Source organism: Pararge aegeria, chromosome 18, assembly GCF_905163445.1.
Source record: "Pararge aegeria chromosome 18, ilParAegt1.1, whole genome shotgun sequence".
Classification (NCBI taxonomy): Eukaryota; Metazoa; Arthropoda; class Insecta; order Lepidoptera; family Nymphalidae; genus Pararge; species Pararge aegeria.
The window spans coordinates 8,655,821-8,681,843 of record NC_053197.1 but is presented as its reverse complement, the minus strand read 5'-3'; the positions used below and the strand labels follow the sequence as shown (position 1 = coordinate 8,681,843).

Below are 26,023 nucleotides of genomic sequence, written 5' to 3'. Positions count from 1 at the left end.
AATGGACTCGCCAAATAAGTCAGTATGAACATGCTGCAGGTGTTGTCGATATTTGAAATATCCCACGATTTAATCGATTTAAATTTTGTTTCCGATGCCGAGTGTCATAATAATGTGATACTATTGTGAGTGTTTAATACCTTTTTTGATAATTTTTGCAGTTGTATAAAGACATACTACACGCAAAATATGAACTCTCTGTGAAATATTCTGAAACAGTTAGCTTTCTAACATTAAAACTATAAACTAAGTATTAATGAAAGAATAATTTATTGTAGTAGTAGTAATTAGCATTATGTATAGTGCAATTATTTCTATTTATTACTTATTTATTCACTTTTTTTATGATGTAAGTAAGATTTATTTCTTTCTTTCACATCCGGACCCCACAGTCCCAAAGTCTCTACTCCAAAAGGCACAAAAATGAAACTGTTATTCTTGAATATGTTCTGTAATGTTGAAAGGTCCCGATCCCGATGTACTCAGAGGAATTTTAATTTTTAGCACTCCACTATTTTCATTTCTGTGGAATTCGAAATTACACCAAGCAGTAAGAATGTGGCTGTCTGTTGAGTAAAAGGATCGAAAAAAGAGTTATAATGAAATTCAGTAAAACATTATGTGGGTGTTTTAATGTCGGAAATAAGCAAACTGTTTCAGAATCTTTTATAGAGGATTTAAAATATGGGATGGTAAAGTATGGGATGGGAAGATACACACTTTAAAAACATGGTATTCGTTTCGTAGATCAATTATTATGCAATAAAATGTTGACCAAACCTGGAAAAGTTACAGGTGGATAAAAATTAACCCTGTATATATGACTGGTAATATTCTAGTTAAACTGTGTAACTAAAAAGTTTAATAAAAAGGACACTATTATACTCAATTCCGCATCACTCTACTATTGCAACGACCAACACAATTGCAAGGTTACCAAAATAATGTGCTGTGTCAATGTAAAAGTTCGAGTTTAAATTAAGTGGTGCATAATTTTTGAGCGAGAGTGAATGATTACGAATTGCTTCGGGCCAGACGCTGCTGTCACTATTTAACGTACAAATAAGGAAAAAAAACATATTTCGTGTTTATTCCATAATCAGTCTTACTATCATCGCTTAAAGCACAATTTTTATATTGCTGTTATTGTTTTGTTCTAGGATTATTCCTATTTTTGGGACGTCAAGACATGCCAAATAATCTGTAATTTTGAAATAATACTGATGGCCATGATAGTAACTCCTTGCACCAAAATAAGGCTCTGCTGCTGTAGGTAAACATTTCGTGAGTGAAGTAGGCGTGTTTAGCTTTAATGTAAGTTTCAATGTTAGTTAACGTTAGATCCAGGAGAGAGTAAATCCGTTATTTTTTAAGGACAAAACGTAAAATTTTGACAGATTCACTTATTTGACAGATTACTCGTATTTTAAGTTTATATTTAAGTTTGTTGACTACAACTAAAACACTAGGAGCTCTGAACAAACTCGTCGGAAGGCGATGTTGCACTACACGGATTTATCTGCAAATCAAACTTTAGTGTTCCTCTTGAATCACGGAGTTTTCCACTTCCACACAGCAACACTTGCTTCTATCTAACATATAAAAGTTTAAGAAATCTACGTTTGTTCATTGGTCAAAAACTATTTGGCGTACTAATATCTCTTTTGGATCATTTTATTGGTTTTATTAACTCTATTAATTGATTTTGTTTTTAAAGCGAGCTTCATAGGTTTTATGAACCTTATTTGTCAGTTATCAAAAGTCATTTTAATCACTATTTAACGAGAAATAAAAAAGGTCCCTAACAATAAATTTCACCTTTTTTATACCTGATGGGTTATACTAGTACCTTAGTACGTCCATCACGAGAACACTGTCATGGATATGGTTATTGTCGCCTTAGGATCGAGAAAGCTGGTTCACACTTTCTAAGTATATTTCATCGACCGCTAATCAAAACTTTTAATGGCAATCATGATAACTTAGGAACCATGGCACACTTATAAAACGCTACCCGGCGCAACGACATGAGTCAAATAAAATATTGGTATTATACATAATCAGATAAACGCAAACACCCAACGTAACAAGTGGCGTGTTATAAGTATGCTACCAGCTTAACACATCTCAGGATGGGAACATGTAATTTTAACATACATTTTACACAGTATAAAAACAACTTAGCGTGAAGCCCTAAGGCGGCGGATGTGTTGGCTTCAAAAGTCGTGCGAGAACATGCCTGCCGCTCACCAGTTTCAACTGCTGCCCATCCATAAGAACGCTTCTTACTCCAGTTGGCGTCGTCCCAGACGCGCTAGTAGCAGCCTGTACAATCGAGGAGTTTTGATTAATTTGTGTCTTAGGACTTCGGACTGAAAACTATCGAAGATACTATAGTTTCTGATATATTGTGCTATGAAGGTATATAAGTGAGTGTGTGTGTGTGTGTGTGTGTGTGTGTGCGTTTGTGTGTTTCTGCGTGCGCGTGCGTGCGTGTGTGTGTGCGTGCTTGTGTGTGTGTGTGTGAACTAATAGATTTAATCTTGTGGCTTTAAATCCTTCACTAAAATTCAAACTAAGCACTCAAAGCGTACCCAAAATTTGAACAAGTGCTCAATTTTGTAAAAGGGTGTGTTTTAGCTTAGGAATGGTGCAGGAAGGATTAAGGAAGAACGATAGAACGATAATATAATTAACACCTTATCAACTTAAATAAAACTTGGAAGAAATCGCTATGTAGCACATAAGGCAACCAAATTGCACTCTCTTGATATGTATTTATATCTCTGTAACTACTTTTTTTCTTTGGTGTACAATAAAAGTGTATTCATTTATCCATTCATTCATTCAACTTAAAATGTAAGAGGAGAGCGAATGACGAAATTAAGGCAGGTAATTCAAGGGATTATTTACTTTACATATTAGAGCAAAAACCAATGAGAATCCTGTCTGAATATATAGCATCTTTACAATACTTACTTTATAGTTATTTTTGACTTATAGTTATTGGAGAATCATCCCATATAAACAGAGCAACACAGGGCATGTAAGGGGCAAGTCCTACAAAGTGTCGCCCTGTGTTCATTAACCTTAGGCCTAGGTGTTAAGCCTCATGTATTATGCTTCATATATAATTTCACTCGCAACCACGTCCTTCAGATCGAAACAGGACAATGCTGCTTTTCCCCGGACGAGCTCTGTCAAAAAAAGCTCTATTTCTAGACTTTAGGTAAGGTGTAAAGTTTAGAAATTAACTCCAAAATAATTTGACAAGAATAAATCAATGACCTTAACCTCGCATTTGAATTTTATTTAGAGACAGTGCGAATGCGATCCTTCCTCCTTATAAGTGTGTGACGGAAGGAGCGATGCCACTTGCGTTTGTTAGCATCCTTTACTATAATTCGAAATCAATATTGCATCTATGGCTACTTAGCCATGCTGTTGTAGCCATGATTGGCTACACCTGTGGTTCAGTGCACTATGTGTCAGGAAAGCCAGTCAGAAGGAATAGGTCGGTTTCAGTTATGTTCAGTTGTTGTTAGAAGTGGATAAAAATAGGTCCAAAATTACGTTACGTTTTAATTGATTTACATGTTCATCGATGTAGTGTCGGTTGAAATGGAGTCTGTAGATGCCATAGTGAGTTAAAAATAAACAGTTTTTTTTTTATTGAATTGAAGTGTAAAGTTAGAGAAATTCCGAAAGTGAAACTTCTTTGGGCAATATTAGGAAAATTGTTTGAGCACTGAATTTTTTTTTGTTTTACTTAAGTTTTTGAAGCAAAGATGTTTCACTTTTTTCGCGTGTACACACACCTTAATGAAGAAAAAAACGTGTTATGTGCAGAATTCGTGAAATACTAGTTTTTTGTAAAGACAAACACAAGTTTAAGCGTTGGGGTACTTAAATTTTTGAATCATTGTTAAAAATATATATGTGACCGCTATGTATAATAAATACGTCAAATGTAGTACGAATGTATGTTGAAGTCTTTACATTTTTTTTATTGTGAGTAATAATACTGATCTACTAGTATAGTTTTATACCCAAAACCCATTTCTTATAATTCACATGCTTTAAATCTGTTACATGCATAAACAAAAATCATTAGTTCTTAACGTCTTTTACCAGGAAAATTACGAAAGTGCCGTGACCAACCTTATTTATGGCACTATCCAAGAAGTGTATATTCTTACTTTCAATGCTTTGATATATATTTTACAATAGGTTTTTACATGTCCCCCTTTGTCGGCAGGGTAACCGGCCACGGCTGTAGCCTCCAACCAGTCAAAACGTAATATAAGTCTATAAATTCCAAATGAAAACTTATTTTTAGCAGAAGCTTCTCCAAGGTTTTCTCCAAGGTTAGAGCAAAGTTTAAGTTAGTTTTATTTATTGATATGCATCGCAACCTTCCCGTTACCAATAAATGAAACCTTTTAAAAATAATATATTATCAAAAAAAAACTATAATGGATATCATGGTAAAAATACGGTCATGGCACGTTTCTGGATGCTGGGCGAAAACTTATAAACTCTTTTCATTGGCATGCAGTAATATATCACCTGCTGAATTTTAATTCCCTGCGGAAGTTTAACCTGATGGATCGGATTCACCTGCGTAATAATAACAGCAATGTTGTAACAAATAAATCTTACGTGTAATGAACATAAGGAGCGACTCTCATTGGCGGCGCGGATGCGATTTTTTTTAATTATTTTATTTCTTACAATCAGTAGGTTGGTACATAGGTGACTTGATGTCCTGAAACTCCACTGAGTTTGTATGGACATTACACAATCCTCCAATGTTAAACATAATAATTACATGCACCGATAATTTTATATCAATGAAGTACAATGTTTGTACAATGTATTCAAGAGAATGAAGGTGTAATAAACAAGTAAATTATAAATATAAATCAAACTTTAATACATGGAAAAAGGAGTTTCATTTCTGACTTGTAAAAATTGCAACATTGCGGGCTTGAAGTGAAAAAGACAACCAACAATTTTGGCTTGTTTATTGACCGAAATGAATAACGTATAATCGAGAGTAAAAAAAAATATTCTAAATTCAAGATTTATTTATTTCAAGTAAGCCTCTATAAGCCTTTTTGAAACGTCAAGTATGTCTGTTTGTAGTGACTCGACCATAAGTTAAAGCAAAATACCTAATAAAATAAATTAAATCCTATGAACGACAAAATAGGCGTGAAACACTAAATCTATATTTAAGTGCTTAGTACCTACCATATTTTTACCCAATAAATAATTTGAATTTGAATGAAAGGATAAGTCGATAAAATGAGGTTAGACCACGTCCGTCGTCCCCACGACAACAGCTGGTCTAACCTCATTAGAAGTTTCACATTAAAATTTTCTCTTTATTTAGAGTTTTAGTGCATTTGGCGAATGGAAATCAACGCTGAGGTCACGTACGCAAGTTGTACGTCACTCCAATTTTACCAAAATTATAATATCTTTCTTTACAACCATTTATGCAATTATTTTTAAAATATTTTTAAAAGCCAAATTCTGTTCGGAGTGTAGACATATACGGCGACTTGAGCTTATATCGCCCATAAATTTAGTGTCCATACAATTATTAATTATTTGATTATGCGCCTTTTTTATGTAAATTCAGACATAAAGTAAATTTTCAACGCAGAAACTTTTCTATGGGAACATAGCCCCGCGTCACCAATGAAAGTCGATGCTTTTACAAAATTAAATAGGCAAAATAACAAAAAGGGATACATCCAGATTATAATGTATCAAAAACCAAAACAAAATAGTATAATTTACCTGCTGTAATTTTAACACGGGAGTTGTTGTTGAAGATGTTGTGACTGTCTGAGCTCCTGGAAATGAAATACAATATAGGTAGTTATTATTTTGATTCAATGGACCTTAACAATATTAGGAGCGAACATAAACTAGTAATAAACATTACTATTGGTTATAGTATATATATATAAAAATAATAAAGAAAAAATAATAATAATAAATAAATATACTACGACAATACACACATCGCCATCTAGCCCCAAAGTAAGCGTAGCTTTTGTTATGGGCACTTAGATGGCTGATGAATATTGTTATGAATAATATAAATACTTATAATATACAGATAAACACCCAGACACTGTAAAACATTCATGTTCATCACGCAAACATTTTCCAGTCATAGGAATCGAACCGACGGCCTTTGACTCAGAAAACAGGGTCGCTGCCCACTGCTCTAATCGGTTTACTATAAATATAGTATAGCAAATATAATATAATATAGCAGAAACAATATTTAACAACTTACCTATGCTATTGTTGCCTAAATTGCTTAGTACTATTGTTTGAGAGGTAGCCGTCCCGCCGGTTGAAGTCACCCGAATAGCGGTTCCGTCGCTTTGCTGAACAAGGATACATATATGATACATAAATAATGGAAGCGAAGATGTGACTGCAATAATTTGAACATTAGAAGCAAAAATAAACTTGCAGTGAAATATACTAGACTACATAAAATAAGTAATTCATTTAAGGAAATTTTATGCAATTTAACATTAAACTTCCAGTTGATATCTTGGAGATGTCTCTAAAAAGTTTAAAAATTGTTTTCAACGTAAGCTTTTAAGGACATATTATAGTATTAAGGACTACGTCAACGATAAAAATGCTTGGGTGTACATTATTACTGTAACCAGGTTACTTCTTTAATAGTTTAAAATGACAATGATATGATGAGGTGATAACATAAAAAACTAAATTGCGAATAAACTAAATATTTTACATGTAATTTACGCATCAAAAGTGCCACCTATGTGCCTATTTGAATAAAGAAATATTTAACTGACTTTGAATATATTAGCAACTTAAGCATAAATTTACATACTACACGTATTTCGGTTGAGGTTGATATTTGTCTTATGTCTTTTGTTGGAATTTCTACACCCCAGTTTTGGTACCACTCTTGTCAAATGGTGAGACCACTTTTATTACTTTAATTACAGTTACCACCGTGGGACCTAGACGGCCATTTGACCTCCAAGCTAGCCCTGCTCATAGCCACTGAACTTCGCAATTTAATAAGTCTATGTCTGTAGCCTAGTGCTTAGGACTTCGGCTAAAATTTTGAGGGGCTGAGCTATGAATTAAAACATAGTGAGGAAACCAGCTAAGAGTTTTAGATAATATTCTCAAAGGCGCGTGAAGTCCATTAATCCGGACTGGGCCAGCATGCTGGACTACGGCCTAAACCCTTCTCATTGTGGAAGGACAACCGGGCCTTGAAGTAGGCCGGTAACGGGTTGATATGATGATGAAGTAGATAGATGATGTCTTTCCACTCATTTCTGATATGATTTCAAACTGGATTTAGAAAAAAAAAAGTTACCTGTAATATTATATTATGTAACGGTTTTGCGGAAGTGAGGAGTAAGGGCCTCGCCAGTCGAGTGTTGGGGGCTAGTACTCGAATGCCCCTCGCTCTACCAGCACCTCCGCCCATCATGCCCTCTAGCGAAATCATCTGCGTCTAAACATGATACATGGAGATATAGAAATATACATAGATTCATGGTACTATTTTTACTTTTTAAACTATTCAGATACTTTTAATAGTTAGACCTGTTAAAAAAGAAACTGTCCCTTTGCTCTCGTAATTCTGATGTGGATCAACAGGAACGAAACGTTTTTTTTTTATCCACGTTTCTGATGAGTTAACCTTTAAAGCAAGAGTGTTTAGTCTTTTTGTAGGCGTGCTCCAAACAAGACTAAAATCATTGCTTTACATCAAGCATGCTTGTTATCAAGCGCTGGTCTAACAGTCCCTGTCTCAAAAACTTCTCAATGCCCAACCGGAGATCGGAAATAGGCACTGTGCACCCGCGTGCCATGGAGAGCACTTGAAGCGTTGCCCTATTAACTTTCGTTGGAGCAGTGCTGTAGGACTACGCTCCAAATAGCTCCACACTATGAGAGATGGCCTGTACCCATCAGTAAACATGAAAAAGTTCAGGAAGTCAATACACATGAAAAAGTTAATTAGATTTTCTTTATACAGAATCAGTATTGAATATTATATTTTGTAAGCTAAGAGTAAAAAGTGATACTAATTCGATTGAACATAGTTTATGTTTTTGACTAGAGTAGGTCTAGACTACGCTGAGCTGACCGAACCGAATTAGCTGCATATAATATTTCTGATTACTTACCTGAGCATTCGTTAATAATTTGGCAACAATAGGCTGCGAATTTTTTTCACCTGAAGGCTGCGTCCTAACTACTTGACCTATCGACTTTGGCGTCTGTTGATTCGCTAACTGAAGCGTCTGTCCACTCGCCAACTGCAAAGTCTGCCCACTAGATAACTGAACAGTTTGTCCACTCGATAACTGTAACGTCTGGCCACTTGGCAACTGAACTGTTTGCCCTCCCGCTAACTGGACGGTCTGACCGCCAATTTGAACTGTCTGCCCCCCTAATTGCACATTCTGGCCACTTGGTATTTGCACAGTTTGTCCGCCTAACTGAACGTTTTGCCCTAACTGAACGGCTTGCATGTTGCCGCTCGATAACTGAACTGTTTGACCACTAGGTAATTGAACACTTTGTGACGGTAAAACACTTTGACTTGCAACTTGAACACTTTGTCCGCTGGGTAACTTCACTGTGTGTCCGGTTAATTGCATACTCTGGCCGGTCAACTGAACGGTTTGGCCGGCGATTTGGACGGTTTGTCCGGCCAACTGAACCGTGGAGACCGGTATTTGAACTGATTGATTGGGTTTGATGCTTGACGTAGTGGTTTGCATTCTCGGACTGGGGTTTCTGACTTGGGATGTAGAGACGGCTCGGACTGCTTGCATAGTTTGAGACGTTGCCAGCTGTACTGTTTGTCCACTCGGTAACCGGACACTATGGGTGGGTAGTTGTAAAGATGACAGTTGCAAAGTGTGTCCAGAAGACAACTGCACTGCCTGTCCACCGGGCAAGTGAACTGTTTGGTTGGCGGCCAGTTGCACAGTTCGACCACCAGCTAACTGAACTGTTCTTGTGGTAACAGACGATGACACAGCGGTTGGTATACTTGATACCACATTTGTTGTGTTTGTAGTACTCTGGGAAAGAAAATTAAGACTCTAAATTTCATTATAAAAAAATGAATCAATTTCTGGAATACGAAAAAATTTACTCACCTGTGCTACTGTCATTACTGAAGTAGTACCTGGTACGGACGCCCTTTTTTTTGAAGTTGGTGGTGTACCTGAAAATAAAATATAAACACATATTTTATTTTCATCATTAACTTTCTGATAAACATAATTTTATTACAGACGACAATTATAGATCTCGAACATGAGAACATACAGATTGTCTTTTTTGATACGGCAATATCGTAAACTTACTCTGCTGCATAAGCGCACGAGGTGAAATAAGCGATTTTCCGGTAGATGGCGCCGCCGGACTTAAAACTCTAACTATACCCCGTCTTGCGCTTTGAGTAATCTGAAAGGAATTTAAAAATCCACATTTAAAAACACGTTTTAAAAGGAACAAATCGTCTTATTTATAAAGAGATGATTTCAATCACGATAAATACCAAGCGATCAGCTTTTAACTTGTTAATTTTTTTTTATAGTAAAATAAGCCTATGACTCCAGACTGCAAGATGTGTCAAATTGTTTTTGTTTTCTAAGAAATTACATCTCATACCAATGCTAGAATGAATGCGAAAGCCAAATGCTTTATCTTCATGGTGTTGATTTTCGCTATTTATTTTCGAACTAATATTATACTATATACATTTTAAAAAATTTATATTAGAATTAAAAAAAAAAAACTAGTTATGAATTTTTAAGTACCCCTATTAAAAGTAACAAGAAACCTTCGTACCTGGGTTGCCGGCGTACAAACAGTAATCGTAGGGGCACTAGATGCCGTTTGAATCGTCGGAGGCCTTATCAATAGAGATCGCGTCACCTGTGTCATCTAAGAACAATTTAAAGCATAGGTTATATTTTGTCAAAATGACTTTAAAAAACATAAAAGTCGTAACTATTTTCTAGAAACCATGAAATGGTTGACGGTGCAAAGTTAACGGACTCTTTGACTAAACCAAATCCATTCGATATTTCATAAGGATATCTAGGCATATCATCATAACTAAAAAAATATATATTATTATATGAATAATATTTTACCTTGGCCGATTGGTTTAAGGTATTCTGATGGAGGGACACCACATTAAAGTTAGGTTGTATCACAGTTGGTGAAGATGATTGTTGTACTGGTATATGTAGCGTTACCTGTGTTGCAATAAAAAAAAAAATGGTTAGAAGAAAAAAAAGTATCGATACAATACAAAATATTTAAGCTTACAAAAGAAACAAACCTAAACTTATTATAAACATAAAACAAGTTCGAATTAGTATTTTCAATCAAAATTAAAGGATCATATCAAATCAATAAGTCCTTTTGAAACAACGCACACTTAGTAAATTTGGTGTATGTAGTGATTCTGAGAAGGAAATTTTATCGAGAACAAGCCCGCGAGGAACTAGTTTCTTGTAAGTTACTACGTTACTAGTAGTTCCAAAATTAATATTTTAAAATAAAACAATATTTTTTCTAACTTGTGTTAAGGAGATTTCATACAATATTATTAAACGAGAGCGAGCGAGAATAAATTAATGGAAAGTTATAGTCTGGTGAACTTGTGTAATTTTGTGTAACCAAATCAATATAACTTACAGGTGCTTGTGACGTTTCAATCTTCAAAGACTTCTGTTTCATCAAAGGCGACCTTTGCGGCGTAACAACAATCGATGGCATAGTAGACGGCACTTGCAACGTGGGTTCACTATTCTGCTTCGTCAATGGAGCATTTTGCTTCACCGTTTGCACTACTATCTGCTTCAACTTCGGCGATTGAGCACTTTGCTTCACTGTTTGCTTCTGTGAAGCGGCTTGCTTCGCAGTGTTTTGCTTTGTTAAATTGGGCATTGATTTCGCAGGGGTTAAGAGGCTTGTTGGTTTCGGATTTGTTTGAGCCAATTGTTTTTGATTCGTTTGCGTTGATGCTTTTTGATTCAATTGTGCTGATTGTTTTGGATTTGTTTGTGAGGATTGTTTTTGATTTGTTTGTGAGAGTTGTTTTTGGGGTGTTTGTTTCGGGGATGCTTTTGGTGTTATGTTCGATTGTTTTGAGGACGGGTTTGCTTGGTTGGGTTGTTTGGGTGTTGCATTAGTTTGGTTGGATTTTGGTGGTGCGTTCGATTGTTTTGGCGTCTGTTTTGTTTGAACTAACGAGGGCATTTTAGCGTTTTGTTTCGGGGTTATTGTTTTGACTTTCGGCATTGCTGGCACGAGTTTTCCCTTTTGTTTGTTTGCTGTTGTTGGTTTTGGATGGGTGGCCTGAGTGGCTTGCATGAGTAATTGTGCGGAGGAGAGATGTTGTGCAGAGGTTGGTGCACCTGTATCATCAACATCTACGTCGCTGTCTGAGGCATTATCATGTATATCTTCTAAGTTCTGGCCATCTACTTCCATCTAGAAAGGAATAAAGGAGTTTTTTTATTAATTTAAACATGGCAAATACGAAGCTAACTGTGCAGGTAGAGGAGAAAGTATTATTTTACATTAAACATACTAACACTTCAGCGTTTAATAATTTGAAAGCGAAAGGAAACATTAAACGTGCATATATCTAAACATCTTTTATTTTGTACGGCAGTTTTTGAGCATAAGCGCACATAAAGTTAGTCCAAATTCCCCAAAAATATGTCTGGTATGCACATTTGAGACAGTATGAAAAAGTAAATTTAAATAAACTATTAGATGGAATGGTACAGTAACAATAACATTGAAGTTACATATGGCAGCTATAGTATAAATATGATATAAACACAATTAATGATGATCACTTCAATTGTATCTGAGTATAAAAGTATATATTTTGAGCAAATTCGTTCGACTATTTCCCGCCGTTCATCCCTATATTTTAAATGGCGTTATCGGAGTATAGGTTTAAAATAATAAATTTCCTCTTTCAGCCATTCCTCTTAGACTGCATCGTCAATTACTAGATTGCAGTCAAAGGCGAACTTGTAGTAGTAGAAAAAAAGTATATATTCTATATTGCCCGCTGTTTCCCGCGTTCTTCTTTATTATGGGTTTTAACAAATCCCGCGGGAACTTTCCAGGGGTAAAGTTGTAGAGGCGGCGTGCATAGATGGTATGCAGATGATATAAAATAAAGAATATCTCCAGTAACACTTATAAAAACTTAAGGATAGGATTGTAAGAGTTATAAAAAGCCTGTACTTAAGTAAATAAAATGAAGAAAATCTCAGACATTTTCTTCATTTTATATAATTTGCATACCTTGTGCATACCGTCTATGCACGCCACTGAGCAGTAGCCTATATTACTCTCCGTACTTTCAAATAACTTTGTGCCAAAAATAAAGTTGATCGGTTTCTTAGGGCGCGAAAGAAGGACAAACAAACAAACACATTTTTAAGAAAAATATGAGTGTTATAACAAAATAGTACAATACTTACAGAAGTCTGAGCTGAGTTAACTTGATGAGCAGACGCATTGGCTTTGTTTACGCGCCCACGACTTGTCGCACTTTTCACCCAATCCTCTTCGCTCCTTAAACACACAACTATAGTAGTAACATAGTAGACATTGGATAAAAGCAGGCGTTACTTTGCGGAATTCCATGACATATATAAAATAAATAAATAAATATACTACGACAATACACACATCGCCATCTAGCCCCAAAGAAAGCGTAGCTTGTGTTATGGGTACTAAGATAGCTGATGAATATTTTTATGAATATAATACACATAAATACTTATAATATACGGATAAACACCCAGACACTGAAACACATTCATGTTCATCACATAGGCATTTTCCAGTTGTGGGAATCGAACCCACGGCCTTGGACTCAGAAAGCAGGGTCGCTGCCCACTGCGCCAGGCGGCCGTCAACCATGAAATACTATGAAAATTAAGCTTAATTTGCTATACTTCGCGAATAGAGAATGATCTATACAGTGTAATTTATAGTTGGTTGGCTGGTTTTCAATTAAAGTTGGAATAATTATAAAAACCTATTACCATGTTGCTATGAAAATGAAGCTAAATTTTCTATACTCTACGAAAAGAGAATCTGTACAGAGTAATTTTTGATTGTTTAATATACAGTTGTGACTTAACAATTTATTATACAACCGTTCCGAAGATCTGTTAGGTGTGGAATATGAATATTGGAGAAATAATAAATTACATCGTACAGATTATCCTGCTTTTCGCGGAGTATAGCAAATTAAGCTTAATTTTCTCAGTAACATAGTAAGTGTTTTTAATTATTTATTTATTTTATTTTAAGGCACAATTACTACAGTTAGATAAATAACAAACATTCCGTCAAACTTATATTAGTGTTGTAATCCATTATTAGAAATTAAAACTTTATCAAGTTATAAGTAGGTGGTTAATAGTAATATAATTAGCTGAAGCCCGCGACTTCGTCTGCGGAAACCTTTAGATAAGATGTACCCCTATGGCCGTTCCCAGGATGCAAATTGTCCATGCAAAATTTCACAAACATTAGTTAAGCGGTCAAGCCATGTCTAGGTTACCAATGCAATATTTTTTAATACCGCTGGTAACTTTTACCAGCAGCTTTTTCGTGATAAATATTATGTTTCCATCTTCAGGAAGAAGAGCATTTCATAAAGATTGGTACAACGTTTGAGCCGAACATACGTAGCAAACAAACAAACTTTCGCATTTATAATATTGATATCAATTGAACTAAATATTAATGTATTACTAACTTGTGCCTGTGCAAATAAGTCCACAAGGCCGTCCGTTGGTCGTACTTCACTATCGGATCTCGCTTGACTGAAACCAATCTTTCCAATGCGTTGGCAACGGCTATTGACAATGCTTGTTCACTGTTGGGCGTAATCCATTGGGACATTCTGTAATAAAATCATTGTTATGTAATTACGACATAATTAAATAATGCACAACTAACTGTTGACCGCGAATTCGTCTGCGTTTTTCTTAAAAATCCCTCAAAAACATCTTTTTTCCCCGACATAAAAGTACCATGTATAAAATTACCTACTAGCTGCGAGTTGTGTTAATAAGTAGTTTGTTTGCTTTGCTAGGACGTGAAGGAAGTACGATATTTGGTGTAGCAATACGAATGTTCTTGGGAATACGATGTCCAGGACCAAAAGTGACCAGTGTTACTTTCTGTTAGATTAACTAACTGTACTGCCAAAAATCAAGTACATTGGTCGCTTAATTAGGGCGTAAAGGAAGGGCAAACAAACAAACACACTTTCACATTTATAATATTGATATTAATTGAACTAAATATGTTAAATGTATTACTAATATATAATATAATATAATTAGCGCGTAAAGGAAGGACAAACAAACAAACACACTTTCACATTTATAACATTGAACTAAATATGTTAAATGTATTACTAACTTGTGCCTGTGCAAATAAGTCATTATTATGCTTAACATAGGGTCTTTTGTTGGGAGTTCAAAAATCCCCCATATATGGAAAAACAAATATGCTTCCTTTGATTTAATATTTTTACAGGTAGTGCATAATAATTTCGGCATCGGCAGTAGGAGAGCCGCAGCTTAGTTGTCAAAGCGCTCATGCCGCGATTGCCATAGAGGCGCAGGTTCTCGCCATCTAGTACATTGTAGTTTCGATCTACTTTTCAAAGGTCCATATTACAATGAGACACTTTGAAACAAGAGATTACACATTGCTTCTTTATATTTTCATAATTGCTAATGTTAGAATGGCTTTGCTACCATACAATAGTACTTACTTGAGTAAAGTGACGATGTCCCGCCTAGTGCCCTCTCCGTTGGGAAGTCTGGCTAGAGCGTCACGCAGAAGTGCGAGGAAGGCGGCCGCCCGAGGCCTCTGTTGGGTCAAGAGGGCCGCGCCCGAACCCCCCGCCGCCCCGGCCCCCGCACGCAGCCCCGTCGCCGGGCCAACTGCAGATCGATACCTGTACAAATCAATCAATCCTAATCAGTGGCGGGCACTTCATATATGCACAAAAGCTGTGCCTACCCTAAAATTTTGGCATAGCTCACAGATGCTAAGGATTTTTCGTTTTTATGGCATCTTCCTTCTTTATGCATACCCTGGTCAAAAACCCGTGCACGCCACTAATCCTAATCAATCCGTCCTAATGACCCTATACAGTCACAGCGACTGTTTCGGAGAGAGATTGAGATTCCCGCTGAGAGCGTCGCTGGTGAGCTCTTAGATCCACGCATAACCTAATTACGTGCTAAACGTGCGGCTGCATTCTTAACACCGGCAATATAGTTGTATGATATTCCGCAATTTATCTCCCTGCCAAAGTGGCCCGTAGATGTTACCACACTTCGCAGATATTTGGTTTATTTACTTGGCACATTACTTGGGCACAAGTTCGTAACGGTAGATCAGAATACAGTTGTCACCACCCCGACCCTTCTCGCGTGTGTCGTACACTATAATAGAGAATAGAGTAGGAGCGTCGTCGGTGCTACTAATACCATCTACAGCGATTACCAACCCGCTCGTAACCCCCAGTAGCTGTCCCAGGTTGAAAATGAAGGTGACAAAAATTTACTTACCCATATTGAATGTAAGTGAACGGTTTAGACGCAGCTGCGTATCTTTTACGCTCCTGCGTTCTGAAATCGGTTATTTCAGCAGTAGTCGGCTGTCTCACTATCCACGACGTTGGATACCTACAAGTTAACAATAATAACAATAAAAGAACAGAAAAAGAAGGAGATCATTTCCAATAGACAGTAATTTTGTTTATTTTCAGGAGTACTTCATCACCATGGCCGAAGCCACGCAAAAGTTTTTGATGTGAAACATCTATAGGCGGAGGGTAAAACTGATTTTTGGCGTGGCAACACAGGCGACGCATCTCCACGCTACAGGATTGATTTTTTGTATTTCTTATGTAACAATAAAATGAATATTAATTTTGTAATAAAACAGTCATTACTATCCTTACCGTAAGTAAAAGGAGTGGTTATCGATTTGGTTGAATTTTTTTTTTTAATTTGTAAATCAAATTTGTAATGCATTTATCTTTTCACTATGCACTATCTGCAATAACTTACAGAAAACAATTTCGATGTTTCACATCTGCCCGGCGTCCCGTGACGGCTCACACGATTTTTTTTTTAAAGACAAAGTAATTTTAAGACAAAGTATTTTCAAGTTAATGTTATTTAAATACCTCGGCGGTGGGGCTTCAGTTGCGGGCGGTGGAGGTGAAACTGCTCGAAGCCATCGCTCACAAAGCCGGCCCAATATTGCGTCACAGTCCCGACCTGCGCCGATCCATTGGTACATCTGCTAGTACAAAGCATGGTGTTTTTAAGAGAAATGGGATAAATTCCGAGTCCCAGTAGTATTATCCGAGGGTATTGACAAAAAGTTTATCTTACTCCACAGTTTTATCCACCCGCCGAACATGGGCAGGTGTAAAAAATTTTCAAACTTTATTTATAAACGTGTACTGTCAAACGGGGCTTAGCGTTTCCTATTCTCTGTAACCTTTGGAAGGTGGACAAGTAATTTTTATCTCTTGGAAGTTGATATAATGGGGGGGATAACATTTTTGTCTCCTGCCTAGCATGCCGGACAGATGTATACCGTGTTTCCGATCTATGGTTTTAGAACCTGGCAGCCATTTTTTTTCGTCGATTAGGTATTTTGAATTACTTAGGTAAATGGCAAGATAAGGCCTAAATGATTAGCTGTAAATTTTGACAGACCAAGCACATGTCCCACTGGATGGTAAGTGGAAATCGCCTATAAACAAAACAACACTTCGCAGTTAATGGAAGGAACACGTCCTGATGAAGTTGATGGAAACAGGGCGCCATGTGACAAGCTAACTTATTTCATTTAAGACCTCAGTTTACAGTGTTTTATGTCCCAACTAACCTTTGTGTCAGACATGTACTGCAGATATGGAACATAATCGTCAGGGTGGGGTCCTCTCTCACCGGCCAGAAAATCCAAAGCTGAATTCAACTCTCCGCACCAATCATCAGACACTGGAACGTGATAGCCCTTTTAACGCCTATATATGTACAGGAGTTAAAAAGTTATAAAGTTTATGTAAGGAGAAAAAATTTAAATTTGCAATCGCTTACCCGGGAGAATAATGCATGATTAAATAATTAAATAAATAAATAAAATAAATATACTAATACAATACACACATCCCCAGGCTCAAAGAAAGCGTAGCTTGTGCTATGGGAACTAAAATAACAGATTAATATTTTTATGAATAATATACATAAATCCTTATAAAATACAGATGAACACCCAGGCACTGAAAAACATTCATGTTCAATACACAAACATTTTCCAGTTGTGGGAATCGAACCCACGGCCTTGGACTCAGAAAGCAGGGTCGCTGCCCACTGCGCCAGTCGGTCGTAATTTACAGATCTAAATATATTGTGCAAGCAACCAACAAAACTTTAATCCAAAACTTGTTTAAATTAAAGTTTTGTTGGTTTAAAAAGTAACATATTCTAAGTCACGCAAACTAAACAACCGCATACGAAATATGATACACACAGCTACGTTATATGATTCAATTGAAGTGTCGCGTACTAGAAGTGTTGTAATTGAACGCAGCCCATCTATGGTGCTTTGTCTATGGCACAGACAGGAACTGTATTACTATAGACAAACATTTCTTCCTTCCGTAATCTCTTTTTGTGCTTTATTCATTAGACTGTCAAATTGTATTTATTGCAAACATGTTATTTAATTCTTTCCGAGTAAAATATTGACTCTTTAAATAGTGTTCTTATTGTGTTTTCTCCACCACGAGCGATTAAATTCTACAGGAAATACTCACAATGATACCAAGTATTAAGGGGAGCTATCGGAGATCTCATAACAGCTGCGCATCTCGCATGTAGCTGCTGTTTAGAAGCCCTATGCGCCGCCCTCGCGGGGAACAAAGCACGCACAAGGGACAAGAAATTTGCATGAGTTATCTCAGTGAGTGTTTCGTCAGTGTCTAGTTGGTTCTCTTCAGTCTCCGTCGATGTATCCACTGGAAGAACTTCACCTGAATCGTCGGCTAACTCAACTGGTAGAGCCATCATGTCTGCGAAAATGTATTTAGGCGGAACTACAGTACAATCATATTTTACAAAGATCAAAAAAAAAAATGTAAAAATTACGTCACGAAAAAAGAATTGCTTTTAGACACATTCATTGCGTAGTGGCGGGAAAGCGTCTACTTCAATAACACTATTCGATATAACCGGGTATTTTCTACTTTACGGAAATGAATAAACAATTAGTTTATCAGTTAGACGACTTATATTTATTGTAAATATTATTTTTAGTTTGTATTTATTATTTCCCTAGAAAAATATATTTTTTGGTCTTTTGTTAATTGAAAAAGAAAAAAAAATTAGTTTAACTTGCTTAAAAATTACTACCTTTAATATTGAAAAAGAACTATCCAAATCAGATCTCAAATCTTTAGGCCTGTCCTAGGCAGGAGACAACAATTATTCCCCGATTATATCCCAAGGGGTATAATTAATGTGGCCACCTGCTAAAGCACGGTAACATGAACTAGGAGCAGTTTACCCCTGTTTTTTTATCATTTATTGATTGTAATTTTATTTTTTTAATTCTAAAAATAAACTATTTAAAATTTATAAGAAAAAACATCCACTGTCCGCTTGCGGGGCTTTTGAATGCCCATGCAACCGGCGGTCAGGGCTCTAGAGTGAGGAACCTCCTCACAATACGTCCGTTTCAAGGACTACTCCCTTCTGTATCCGACCCTTGATCCAACAACCCAGCGAAAGCTTCTTAAGATGTTGGTCGAAGCTTTTCGCGAGAAGACCATTGACTGAAACGACGATCGGAATAATAACCGTCGTTTCAACATTCCACATGGTGGTAATCTCGTGAGCAAGGTCCAAGTATTTATATACTTTTACCCTTGTTTATTACACATATATAATTTGTATATTATTTCCACTTTAATTTTTTATCCTTTCTCCGGGGAGATAATTGTCTCCTGCCCATGCTAGCCTTGTTAATAGAATAGGCCCAATTTTGGGTAGGACTACCGTCTTCTAATAAAAAATCCCTGATGACAAAAACAGACGTCCAGCCTGTAAAAGTCCGGTTGTCGGCTACCTAAAGAGGACTATCAAACGGAAAGAGACGTTCCTCTGTCTATGATTTTTTTCACCGAATTAAAAAAGTAGCCTTTTAAGGTGTATAAAATATCTCTGTACAAAAAAACGTTGCTCAGTTTCCTACGTTTTCCTATTTTAACATTATGTAACACTCTTGAATCGTTAACTCAAAATAAGACGCTTGGCCGCCCCTTTCACTGTCGGACACCTAAATTTGATATTTAGAATCATATTACCTATTCCATCCAAGTCTTCCAACTTGATAGGCACTGGTTGACATATCCGAGAACTGTTTTGGATGGCAATCATAGGGTCTAGTGGCTCTTGTTTTATCATATTTTCTACATCATTTTCATGGTAGTTACTGCTGAAATGAATTTTAAATTATATATAAAGATATTGTGGGAACGATGTACGAGAGCATGAATTTGTCGATAAAGTATCTAATGTCTACTCATTTATTGTTGAAATGAGCAACGTACTTATTGGTTGCATAGACCATAGACGCCGAGTAGGCTAGATTAAGGTCTAGTAGTATGTCCGGTGGGGCATACTTCCGCTGTCGCCAATGCAAACATGCAAAGCGTTTTGACTCAGTATAAGTTATGAAAATCAAGCTAAATTTGCTATACTCCGCGAAAAGCACGAGAATCGGTATGGTATGGTAATTTACAATTTCTACAATCCTTTTACTTCACACACAACAGATCTTCGGCAATTTACCCTCTACGCACGTTTCGCTCCGAAATCGGAGCATCCTCAGGAGATGTTGACTTTATAATGAATAATTGTTAAGTCGAATTGTTAAGTGTAATTGTTAAGTTATTTATCATCATATCAACCGATTACCAACCTATTACAGGGCACGGGTCTCTTCTGGCAATGAGAAGAGGTTAAGCCCGTAGTCAACCACGCTGACCCAATGTGGATTGGTGGACTCCACACACCTTTGAGAACATTACAGAGAACTGAACAAGCATGCAGGTTTCCTCACGATGTTTTCACCATTGAAGCAAGTAATATTTTAATTGATTAATACGCAGATAGCTAAGAAAAGTAAGAGGTGCGTGCTGGGATGAGAAACTCGGCCCGCAGAAAGTAAAGCCAAAGTCCTACCCACTTGGCTATAACAGCTTCGAATAAGTTATTAGATAGCAATAATTCTAGTCGCATTTAACGATGTACAAGAGCATGAATTTCTCTATTATTCTGTTTGCTGTGGACCAAACGCTTCCTTAGCCATTATCGCTATGAAATGATTTCAGCTAGAATAATGACACATGTAAAGACTGTAAACAATGTCCCTAGTAGAGCAACTTTTGTAATGCAGAAACCAAGAAGTTAGAGCTCTAAAAGAAACTTAAAAGCTCTAATATAACTATGTTACAACTAAACTTTTCTTTAAATACCTTATTTCAGATACTTCTTGTTTGATATCTACATCCATTAGCTTTTTGTTATGTATTGGACTAGCCCCTGTGTCTAAAAATGATGAATGTTCTGAATCTGAATCTTCTTTTTCACATTTTATCTTTATATTAGGAAGAAGTGGTTTATTTTCTATACTATCTTGCTCTTCTTTGATTTTTTTAAGCAGTGTTTTACCATCCTGTTTCTGTTTAGAAGTATCCTTCTTTGCACCTTTTTTTAATCTTTGTGCAGGGGTCTCAGATTTCTGACTGCCAAACATAAGTTTCTTAGCTCCATTCAATAAAGCCACTCTCTGTTTTATGTCATCTAACGAAATACCTGTGGTGTTTAGTTCTGGATGATTCTAAAATTAAGGTCAAAAGTGAAGGATTTAGTTATAAAACATGAAAAATGTAAGTACCATATAATATATTCACTTGGTTATCACAAATTGTTTTCCATACAAATTAGAACCATAAAAAAAAAATTGCTTTCAGTATCAGTGTTGCATGCATAAAATTAAACATGAGTATCAAATAGCAAGCATTAATAAAGGAGATACTGATTAAAACTTGAGAGATTATTATGCTTTCTAGGCAAATGTATACTAAGTACTTCTTTCTAGGTAAAAAGTATGTAGTTCTTAGTAGAACAATCATTTGACCTCCAAACAATTGTTCTACTAAGACAATGTAACTAAAGGTAAAAAATATCACACCTACTGAATTTAAGTATCAGAAAAATATAAATTAATAACCTCTCTATATTGTCTCCTTGCTCTATGAGTAGCTAAAACATCCTTTAGGCAATCCAATGATGCAGGATGTGAAGAATCAGCCATACCAAGTGTTCCAGACACATTTGCATCTCCACTCTGAAATTTAAAATGTGTTGTGATGCCTGCTTAATTTGTTTTGCTGCAAAGTAATTACTGCCAAACTTCTTGTAACTTCACCTCAGCAGAAGTAGCTTTGTCAAACAGAACCATACATTTGTTACAAAGAGAATAACTGCATTCACATGGAAGACATTGAAATACAATTTTACGTAATGTAATAAAAATTTTCAATATTTATTTTTTACTAATCCCGAGGGGTTAATCTCGGTAGTCCCATTAAACTCTATGCCAAAAATCAAGTTAGTAGACATTTGGGCCTGAAGTAACAACAAACAAACAAACAAACAAACACACTTTAGATATTTAGATATGAATAAGGCTAATCAGAATAGGTAGTGCAATTTTAAGGGATTCAAAAAATTCAAAAATTCAAAAAATTCAAAATTCAAATTCAAAATTCATTTATTTCAAGTAGGCCTAATACAAGCACTTTTGAAACGTCAAGTCTGTCCGTGTGTAGAGACTCTACCACCGGTTCGGAAGGCAGATTCTACCGAGAAGAAGCCGGCAAGAAACTCAGCAGTTGCTCTTTTCCAACATCAAAAATTTACATTTTATATTTTAACATTCATTTTTCTATCTTGTGAGAGATGAAAGCGGAGCCGGATGCTTCCAAGCAACCTTGTCATTAAGAAACTCATCAATTGTATAATAACCTCGCTGTAATAAATGTGTTTTAACACATTCTTTAAACTTATGCATTGGTAGGTCCAAAATTACCTTAGGAATCATATTATAAAAGCGTATACTCAATCCCACAAATGACTTCTGCACCTTTCGCAGACGATATGCAGATGTCACTAATTTATGACCATTTCTTGTAAGTCGACTGTTTATATCCACTTTTTGTTTATAAAGACTAATATGTTGTCTTACAAATACTATATTGTTATAAATGTATTGTGAGGCTACCGTAAGTATACCAATTTCTTTAAATTTTTCACGGAGATGAAGAGAAAAATTAGAGATGTATCATCAGCAAACAGTACAATGTCACAGGTTTCACTGACATGGTGTGGTAGATCATTTATATACACCAAAAATAGAAAGGGACCCAAGATTGAACCCTGTGGGACACCCATTGACGTAGCCGACCCCTGCGACTTAATGTCTTTTATGCAAACCCTTTGGGTTCTGTCACTGAGATAAGAGGCAACCAAATTTAGTGCAACGTTTTTGATACCATAATGGACTAGTTTAAGAAGCAAGGTTTTATGATCAACACTATCGAATGCTTTGGATAGATCACAAAAAACACCAATGGCATTCTGCGAACGTTCCCAGGCATCGTACACATGTTTTATAAGTTTAGCGCCTGCATCCGTGGTGCTACGACCTTTAGTAAAACCGTACTGCTCCGGATGTAGTAAGTTATTTACATTGAAGGGATTCAAAAGTTGATTTAATATAATTTTTTCAAAGACCTTACTAAGAGCTGGTAAGATTGAAATGGGTCTGTAATTGTTAATGTCGTTTTTATTGCCAGATTTAAATAGAGGTATAAGTTTACTATGTTTCATTAAATTTGGAAAAGTACCTCTATCACATTCATTAAAAAGTATGGCTAAGTAAGGGGCAATAACGTCTATAATGTTAGATATTACCATTACAGACATACCCCATAAATCACCGGTTTTTTTCTGTTTCAACAACTTAAAATTCTTTATTATATCATATGCAGATATATGTTTAAAATTAAATAAAACGTTGCACTCATTAACGTTCCTCAATAAACTCTGAGCTGCAGTAGGTGAAGAATTAAGTGAAACAGTCAACAAAATAGGAACACTCTGAAAAAAGTTTTCAAAGGTACTTGCAACCTCACTGTCAGCGGTAACTTTATTATCATTAATAATTAATTCAAAGTTTACGTTGCGAGATTATCTTAAAATGGATATGCCATTAAATCCAACTAGGTTAGAATTTATATGTATAAATTAAAGGGATCAAATATTATTAGACATTGACCTGCAGCTAGCTAATACCATGTGGCTAGAACTTATTTATTTATAACTCTGGAGTAGCCAAGCATGAAACATTGCAACTTCTTAGAATTCAATGAAAACAATCAGAGCCCTGAGCAGCAACTTTGACCTGAGTTGAAGAAGAAAGGTGTGAAGGGCCTCTTTATGACATAGTTTGTATATTTACTAATTCTGGCTTGCCAAATTTGATAGCAACCAGTTAGTGCAGCTTTACGAACTTGTTAGAAAATAAAACTTATTGCAATTCTTACCAGGCATGTTCATTTAGTTTTAGTTTAGCATGCTGCCACTTTTATCATAGTGATTTTTGGTTACTTAGTTGAATAGGTTTGTATGGTCTTTAGGTATGTTTTTTTAAGCTTTTAATAAGATATTTAAAAGATGTTGGTACTGTTTTGTGCAAGAGCACCCTGATAAGTCATAAAATCCATACTAAAGAAAAGTTTGTAATCTTCCCAAATTGCAATATAATGCATAATATAAGACCTTGTTGTAAAATGTTTTGCATCAATGTTAGCTTTGTGTGCCTATGGTACACACAAAGTTTGACATTTGAAAAGTAATAATGTATAAAGAACATAATTTTTGAATAGCATGTATTGGATTGATGATTAAATAAAAAGAAAAATTATAATTAGGAATTCTGATAAGAAGCAAAATAGTGGACATAGATTTAGAAACCAGAAAACTTAGCAGAAATAAATAAATATTTAATGTAAAAAGTAAAAATACCTGTCCAAAGTGCATTGTTTTTCTTTTTTTAAATATATTCTCAGGTGGTCCTTCTGGATAGTTCTCATCCTCAGATTCTTCACCACCAACTTCACTCCAGATTGCAGATAACTCTTCAAAATACTTTTGTCTTGCTCTAACATAAAGTGGCTTGTAATTGTTTTTATTAGAAGGTTTTGGACCCATAGTTGGAAGGAATGGCAAAGGTCCTGGGGGAGCTGCTTTTGCAGTAGCTAAAAGTCTTTCCCTGGATATTAGCACCTCTGGCAACATTTTTGCATAATATGACTTTTTCTGTAATGAAAAACAATGGTCAGAACTATTTTTAATGAGATTATTGTGTGCTAAGGTCAGAATTTACTAAAACTAGCATATTCTGATAATAAATGCTAGCTCAGATTTGGTCAAAACTTGGCTGAAACTTTACATTAGCTTTCAGTATACACATCACACACTGTTGGTGATGGATTCAATAACAAAAACTGTTTCTTTAGAGTAACCTTACAATTGATAATTATTTATTTATTTATTCAAACCACCAGCAACAGAATCACATGCAATAGGTTGTCATTTTATAATAGCCTAAGGTATTAGAAACACATATGATTCGACTTATAGGTAGCTACAACATGGTCAATAACTATTCCAGACAACACTAAATGAAGAGTGACACTATAACAATTTAGTTACAGACTTTGTGTTGTTTTGTTTGTTATTGTTAGTACTTGGTAAATGTATATTTGTACATGATGACAGCAAGAATAAGAACCCAGCAAATTACCTTATGTCTACGCTGTTTGGCTTTGGCCTTTGTCAAGAACTTCCTCATTCTAGCAATATCTGGCCTATAGTTGCCTTGTCTTAAATTTGTAAAAAATTGATTCATTGGAGATTTGAAGTGAAGTGGTTCAAAGTTAAATAACATTTTGATTGTGGTCTCTTTCTCTTCTTCATCATTGTCCGGAAAGGTTGGCAGTAGTTCTTTGAGATACTCTTTGTGTTTGTCTTCTAAGCTGTCCCAAGTAGTCATAGAAAAGAACTCCTTGAATATAGCATAATTTTCACAAAGTTCCTGCGGAAGTTCCAAGGTCTGCCCCAGGATGCGCACAGGCTCAGTGACCTCCTCATCAAACTCTGAACTTGCACTAGAACTATTAGATGAACTACTACTGCTACTACTCTCACTACTGTAACTGATTTCACTCTCTACCTTCTCTTCCATGACTGAAGAATAGGGATGAAACAAAAACTATCTTATGTATCCGTGCGAGTCATTTGCGGTACATCACGCGCTAAATAAAAAGATTTTCCATACACTTCAACGATATTTTGCGATGTTTTGCTCCCGATGTTTACGAAAATGCGAATCACAGAAATAACATTATCCAACAGAAAGCCATGGCCTTTTTTAAACAGCCGTCAAATCTTGTCTAAAATAAAATACAACGCACACGACAATCTGTAGAGTTTCATACATACTATGCGCCAGAACGGCACATTGCGATGAGAAAATAGCTTGACAACCCAGAACAGCGACATTTTGCCTTTTCAAAATAGAATTTAAAAACAAAATACCAGTTGTCTATGCTTATGACATTTAGACTATTGCCTACCCACAGAGTACAAATAAATTAGCTTGGTCAGTATCGGAGTGCGAACCTGTTCAGTGCACAAGTGCTTTTAGTTTTTTTTATGGTACTCTGGGTTCTAGCTTTTTTCAGTGAACT

The 26,023-nt window shown here is 35.9% G+C and overlaps 1 protein-coding gene across 4 annotated transcripts; it reads right to left on the bottom strand.

Moving 5' to 3' along the window:
* Positions 1-386: 386 nt before the first annotated feature.
* LOC120631444 (nuclear factor related to kappa-B-binding protein) lies at positions 387-25,812 on the bottom strand. Of its 4 annotated transcripts, none has more exons than XM_039901029.1 (23): positions 25,078-25,812; positions 24,297-24,590; positions 21,439-21,555; positions 20,681-21,045; positions 19,508-19,638; positions 17,960-18,214; positions 17,029-17,141; positions 16,316-16,434; positions 15,693-15,809; positions 14,888-15,073; positions 13,859-14,005; positions 12,567-12,660; positions 10,756-11,553; positions 10,206-10,310; positions 9,898-9,993; positions 9,411-9,510; positions 9,201-9,268; positions 8,217-9,122; positions 7,397-7,537; positions 6,320-6,413; positions 5,812-5,867; positions 4,570-4,620; positions 387-2,325 (listed from the first exon to the last, which is right to left on the bottom strand). In XM_039901029.1, the coding sequence occupies exons 1-23, from the start codon at positions 25,516-25,518 to the stop codon at positions 2,194-2,196; spliced, it is 4,926 nt and encodes a 1,641-aa protein (XP_039756963.1). In that variant the 5' UTR covers positions 25,519-25,812; the 3' UTR covers positions 387-2,193. The 4 variants fall into 4 exon arrangements, with proteins under 4 accessions (XP_039756963.1, XP_039756964.1, XP_039756965.1 ...); XM_039901030.1 differs by having other exon boundaries at positions 16,316-16,431; XM_039901031.1 differs by having other exon boundaries at positions 16,316-16,431; positions 19,508-19,635.
* Positions 25,813-26,023: the final 211 nt, after the last annotated feature.

Bases quoted from the DNA above. Each gene is read 5' to 3' on its own strand.
- LOC120631444 (XM_039901029.1), bottom strand. From the start codon at position 25,518: ATGGAAGAGAAGGTAGAGAGTGAAATCAGTTACAGTAGTGAGAGTAGT. The intron at 15,810-16,315 runs GTATTTAAATAA...GTTAACTTGTAG, and splicing joins ACTGAAGCCCCACCGCCGAG to GTATCCAACGTCGTGGATAG. The intron at 9,511-9,897 runs GTACGAAGGTTT...AATTCCTTTCAG, and splicing joins TTTGTACGCCGGCAACCCAG to ATTACTCAAAGCGCAAGACG.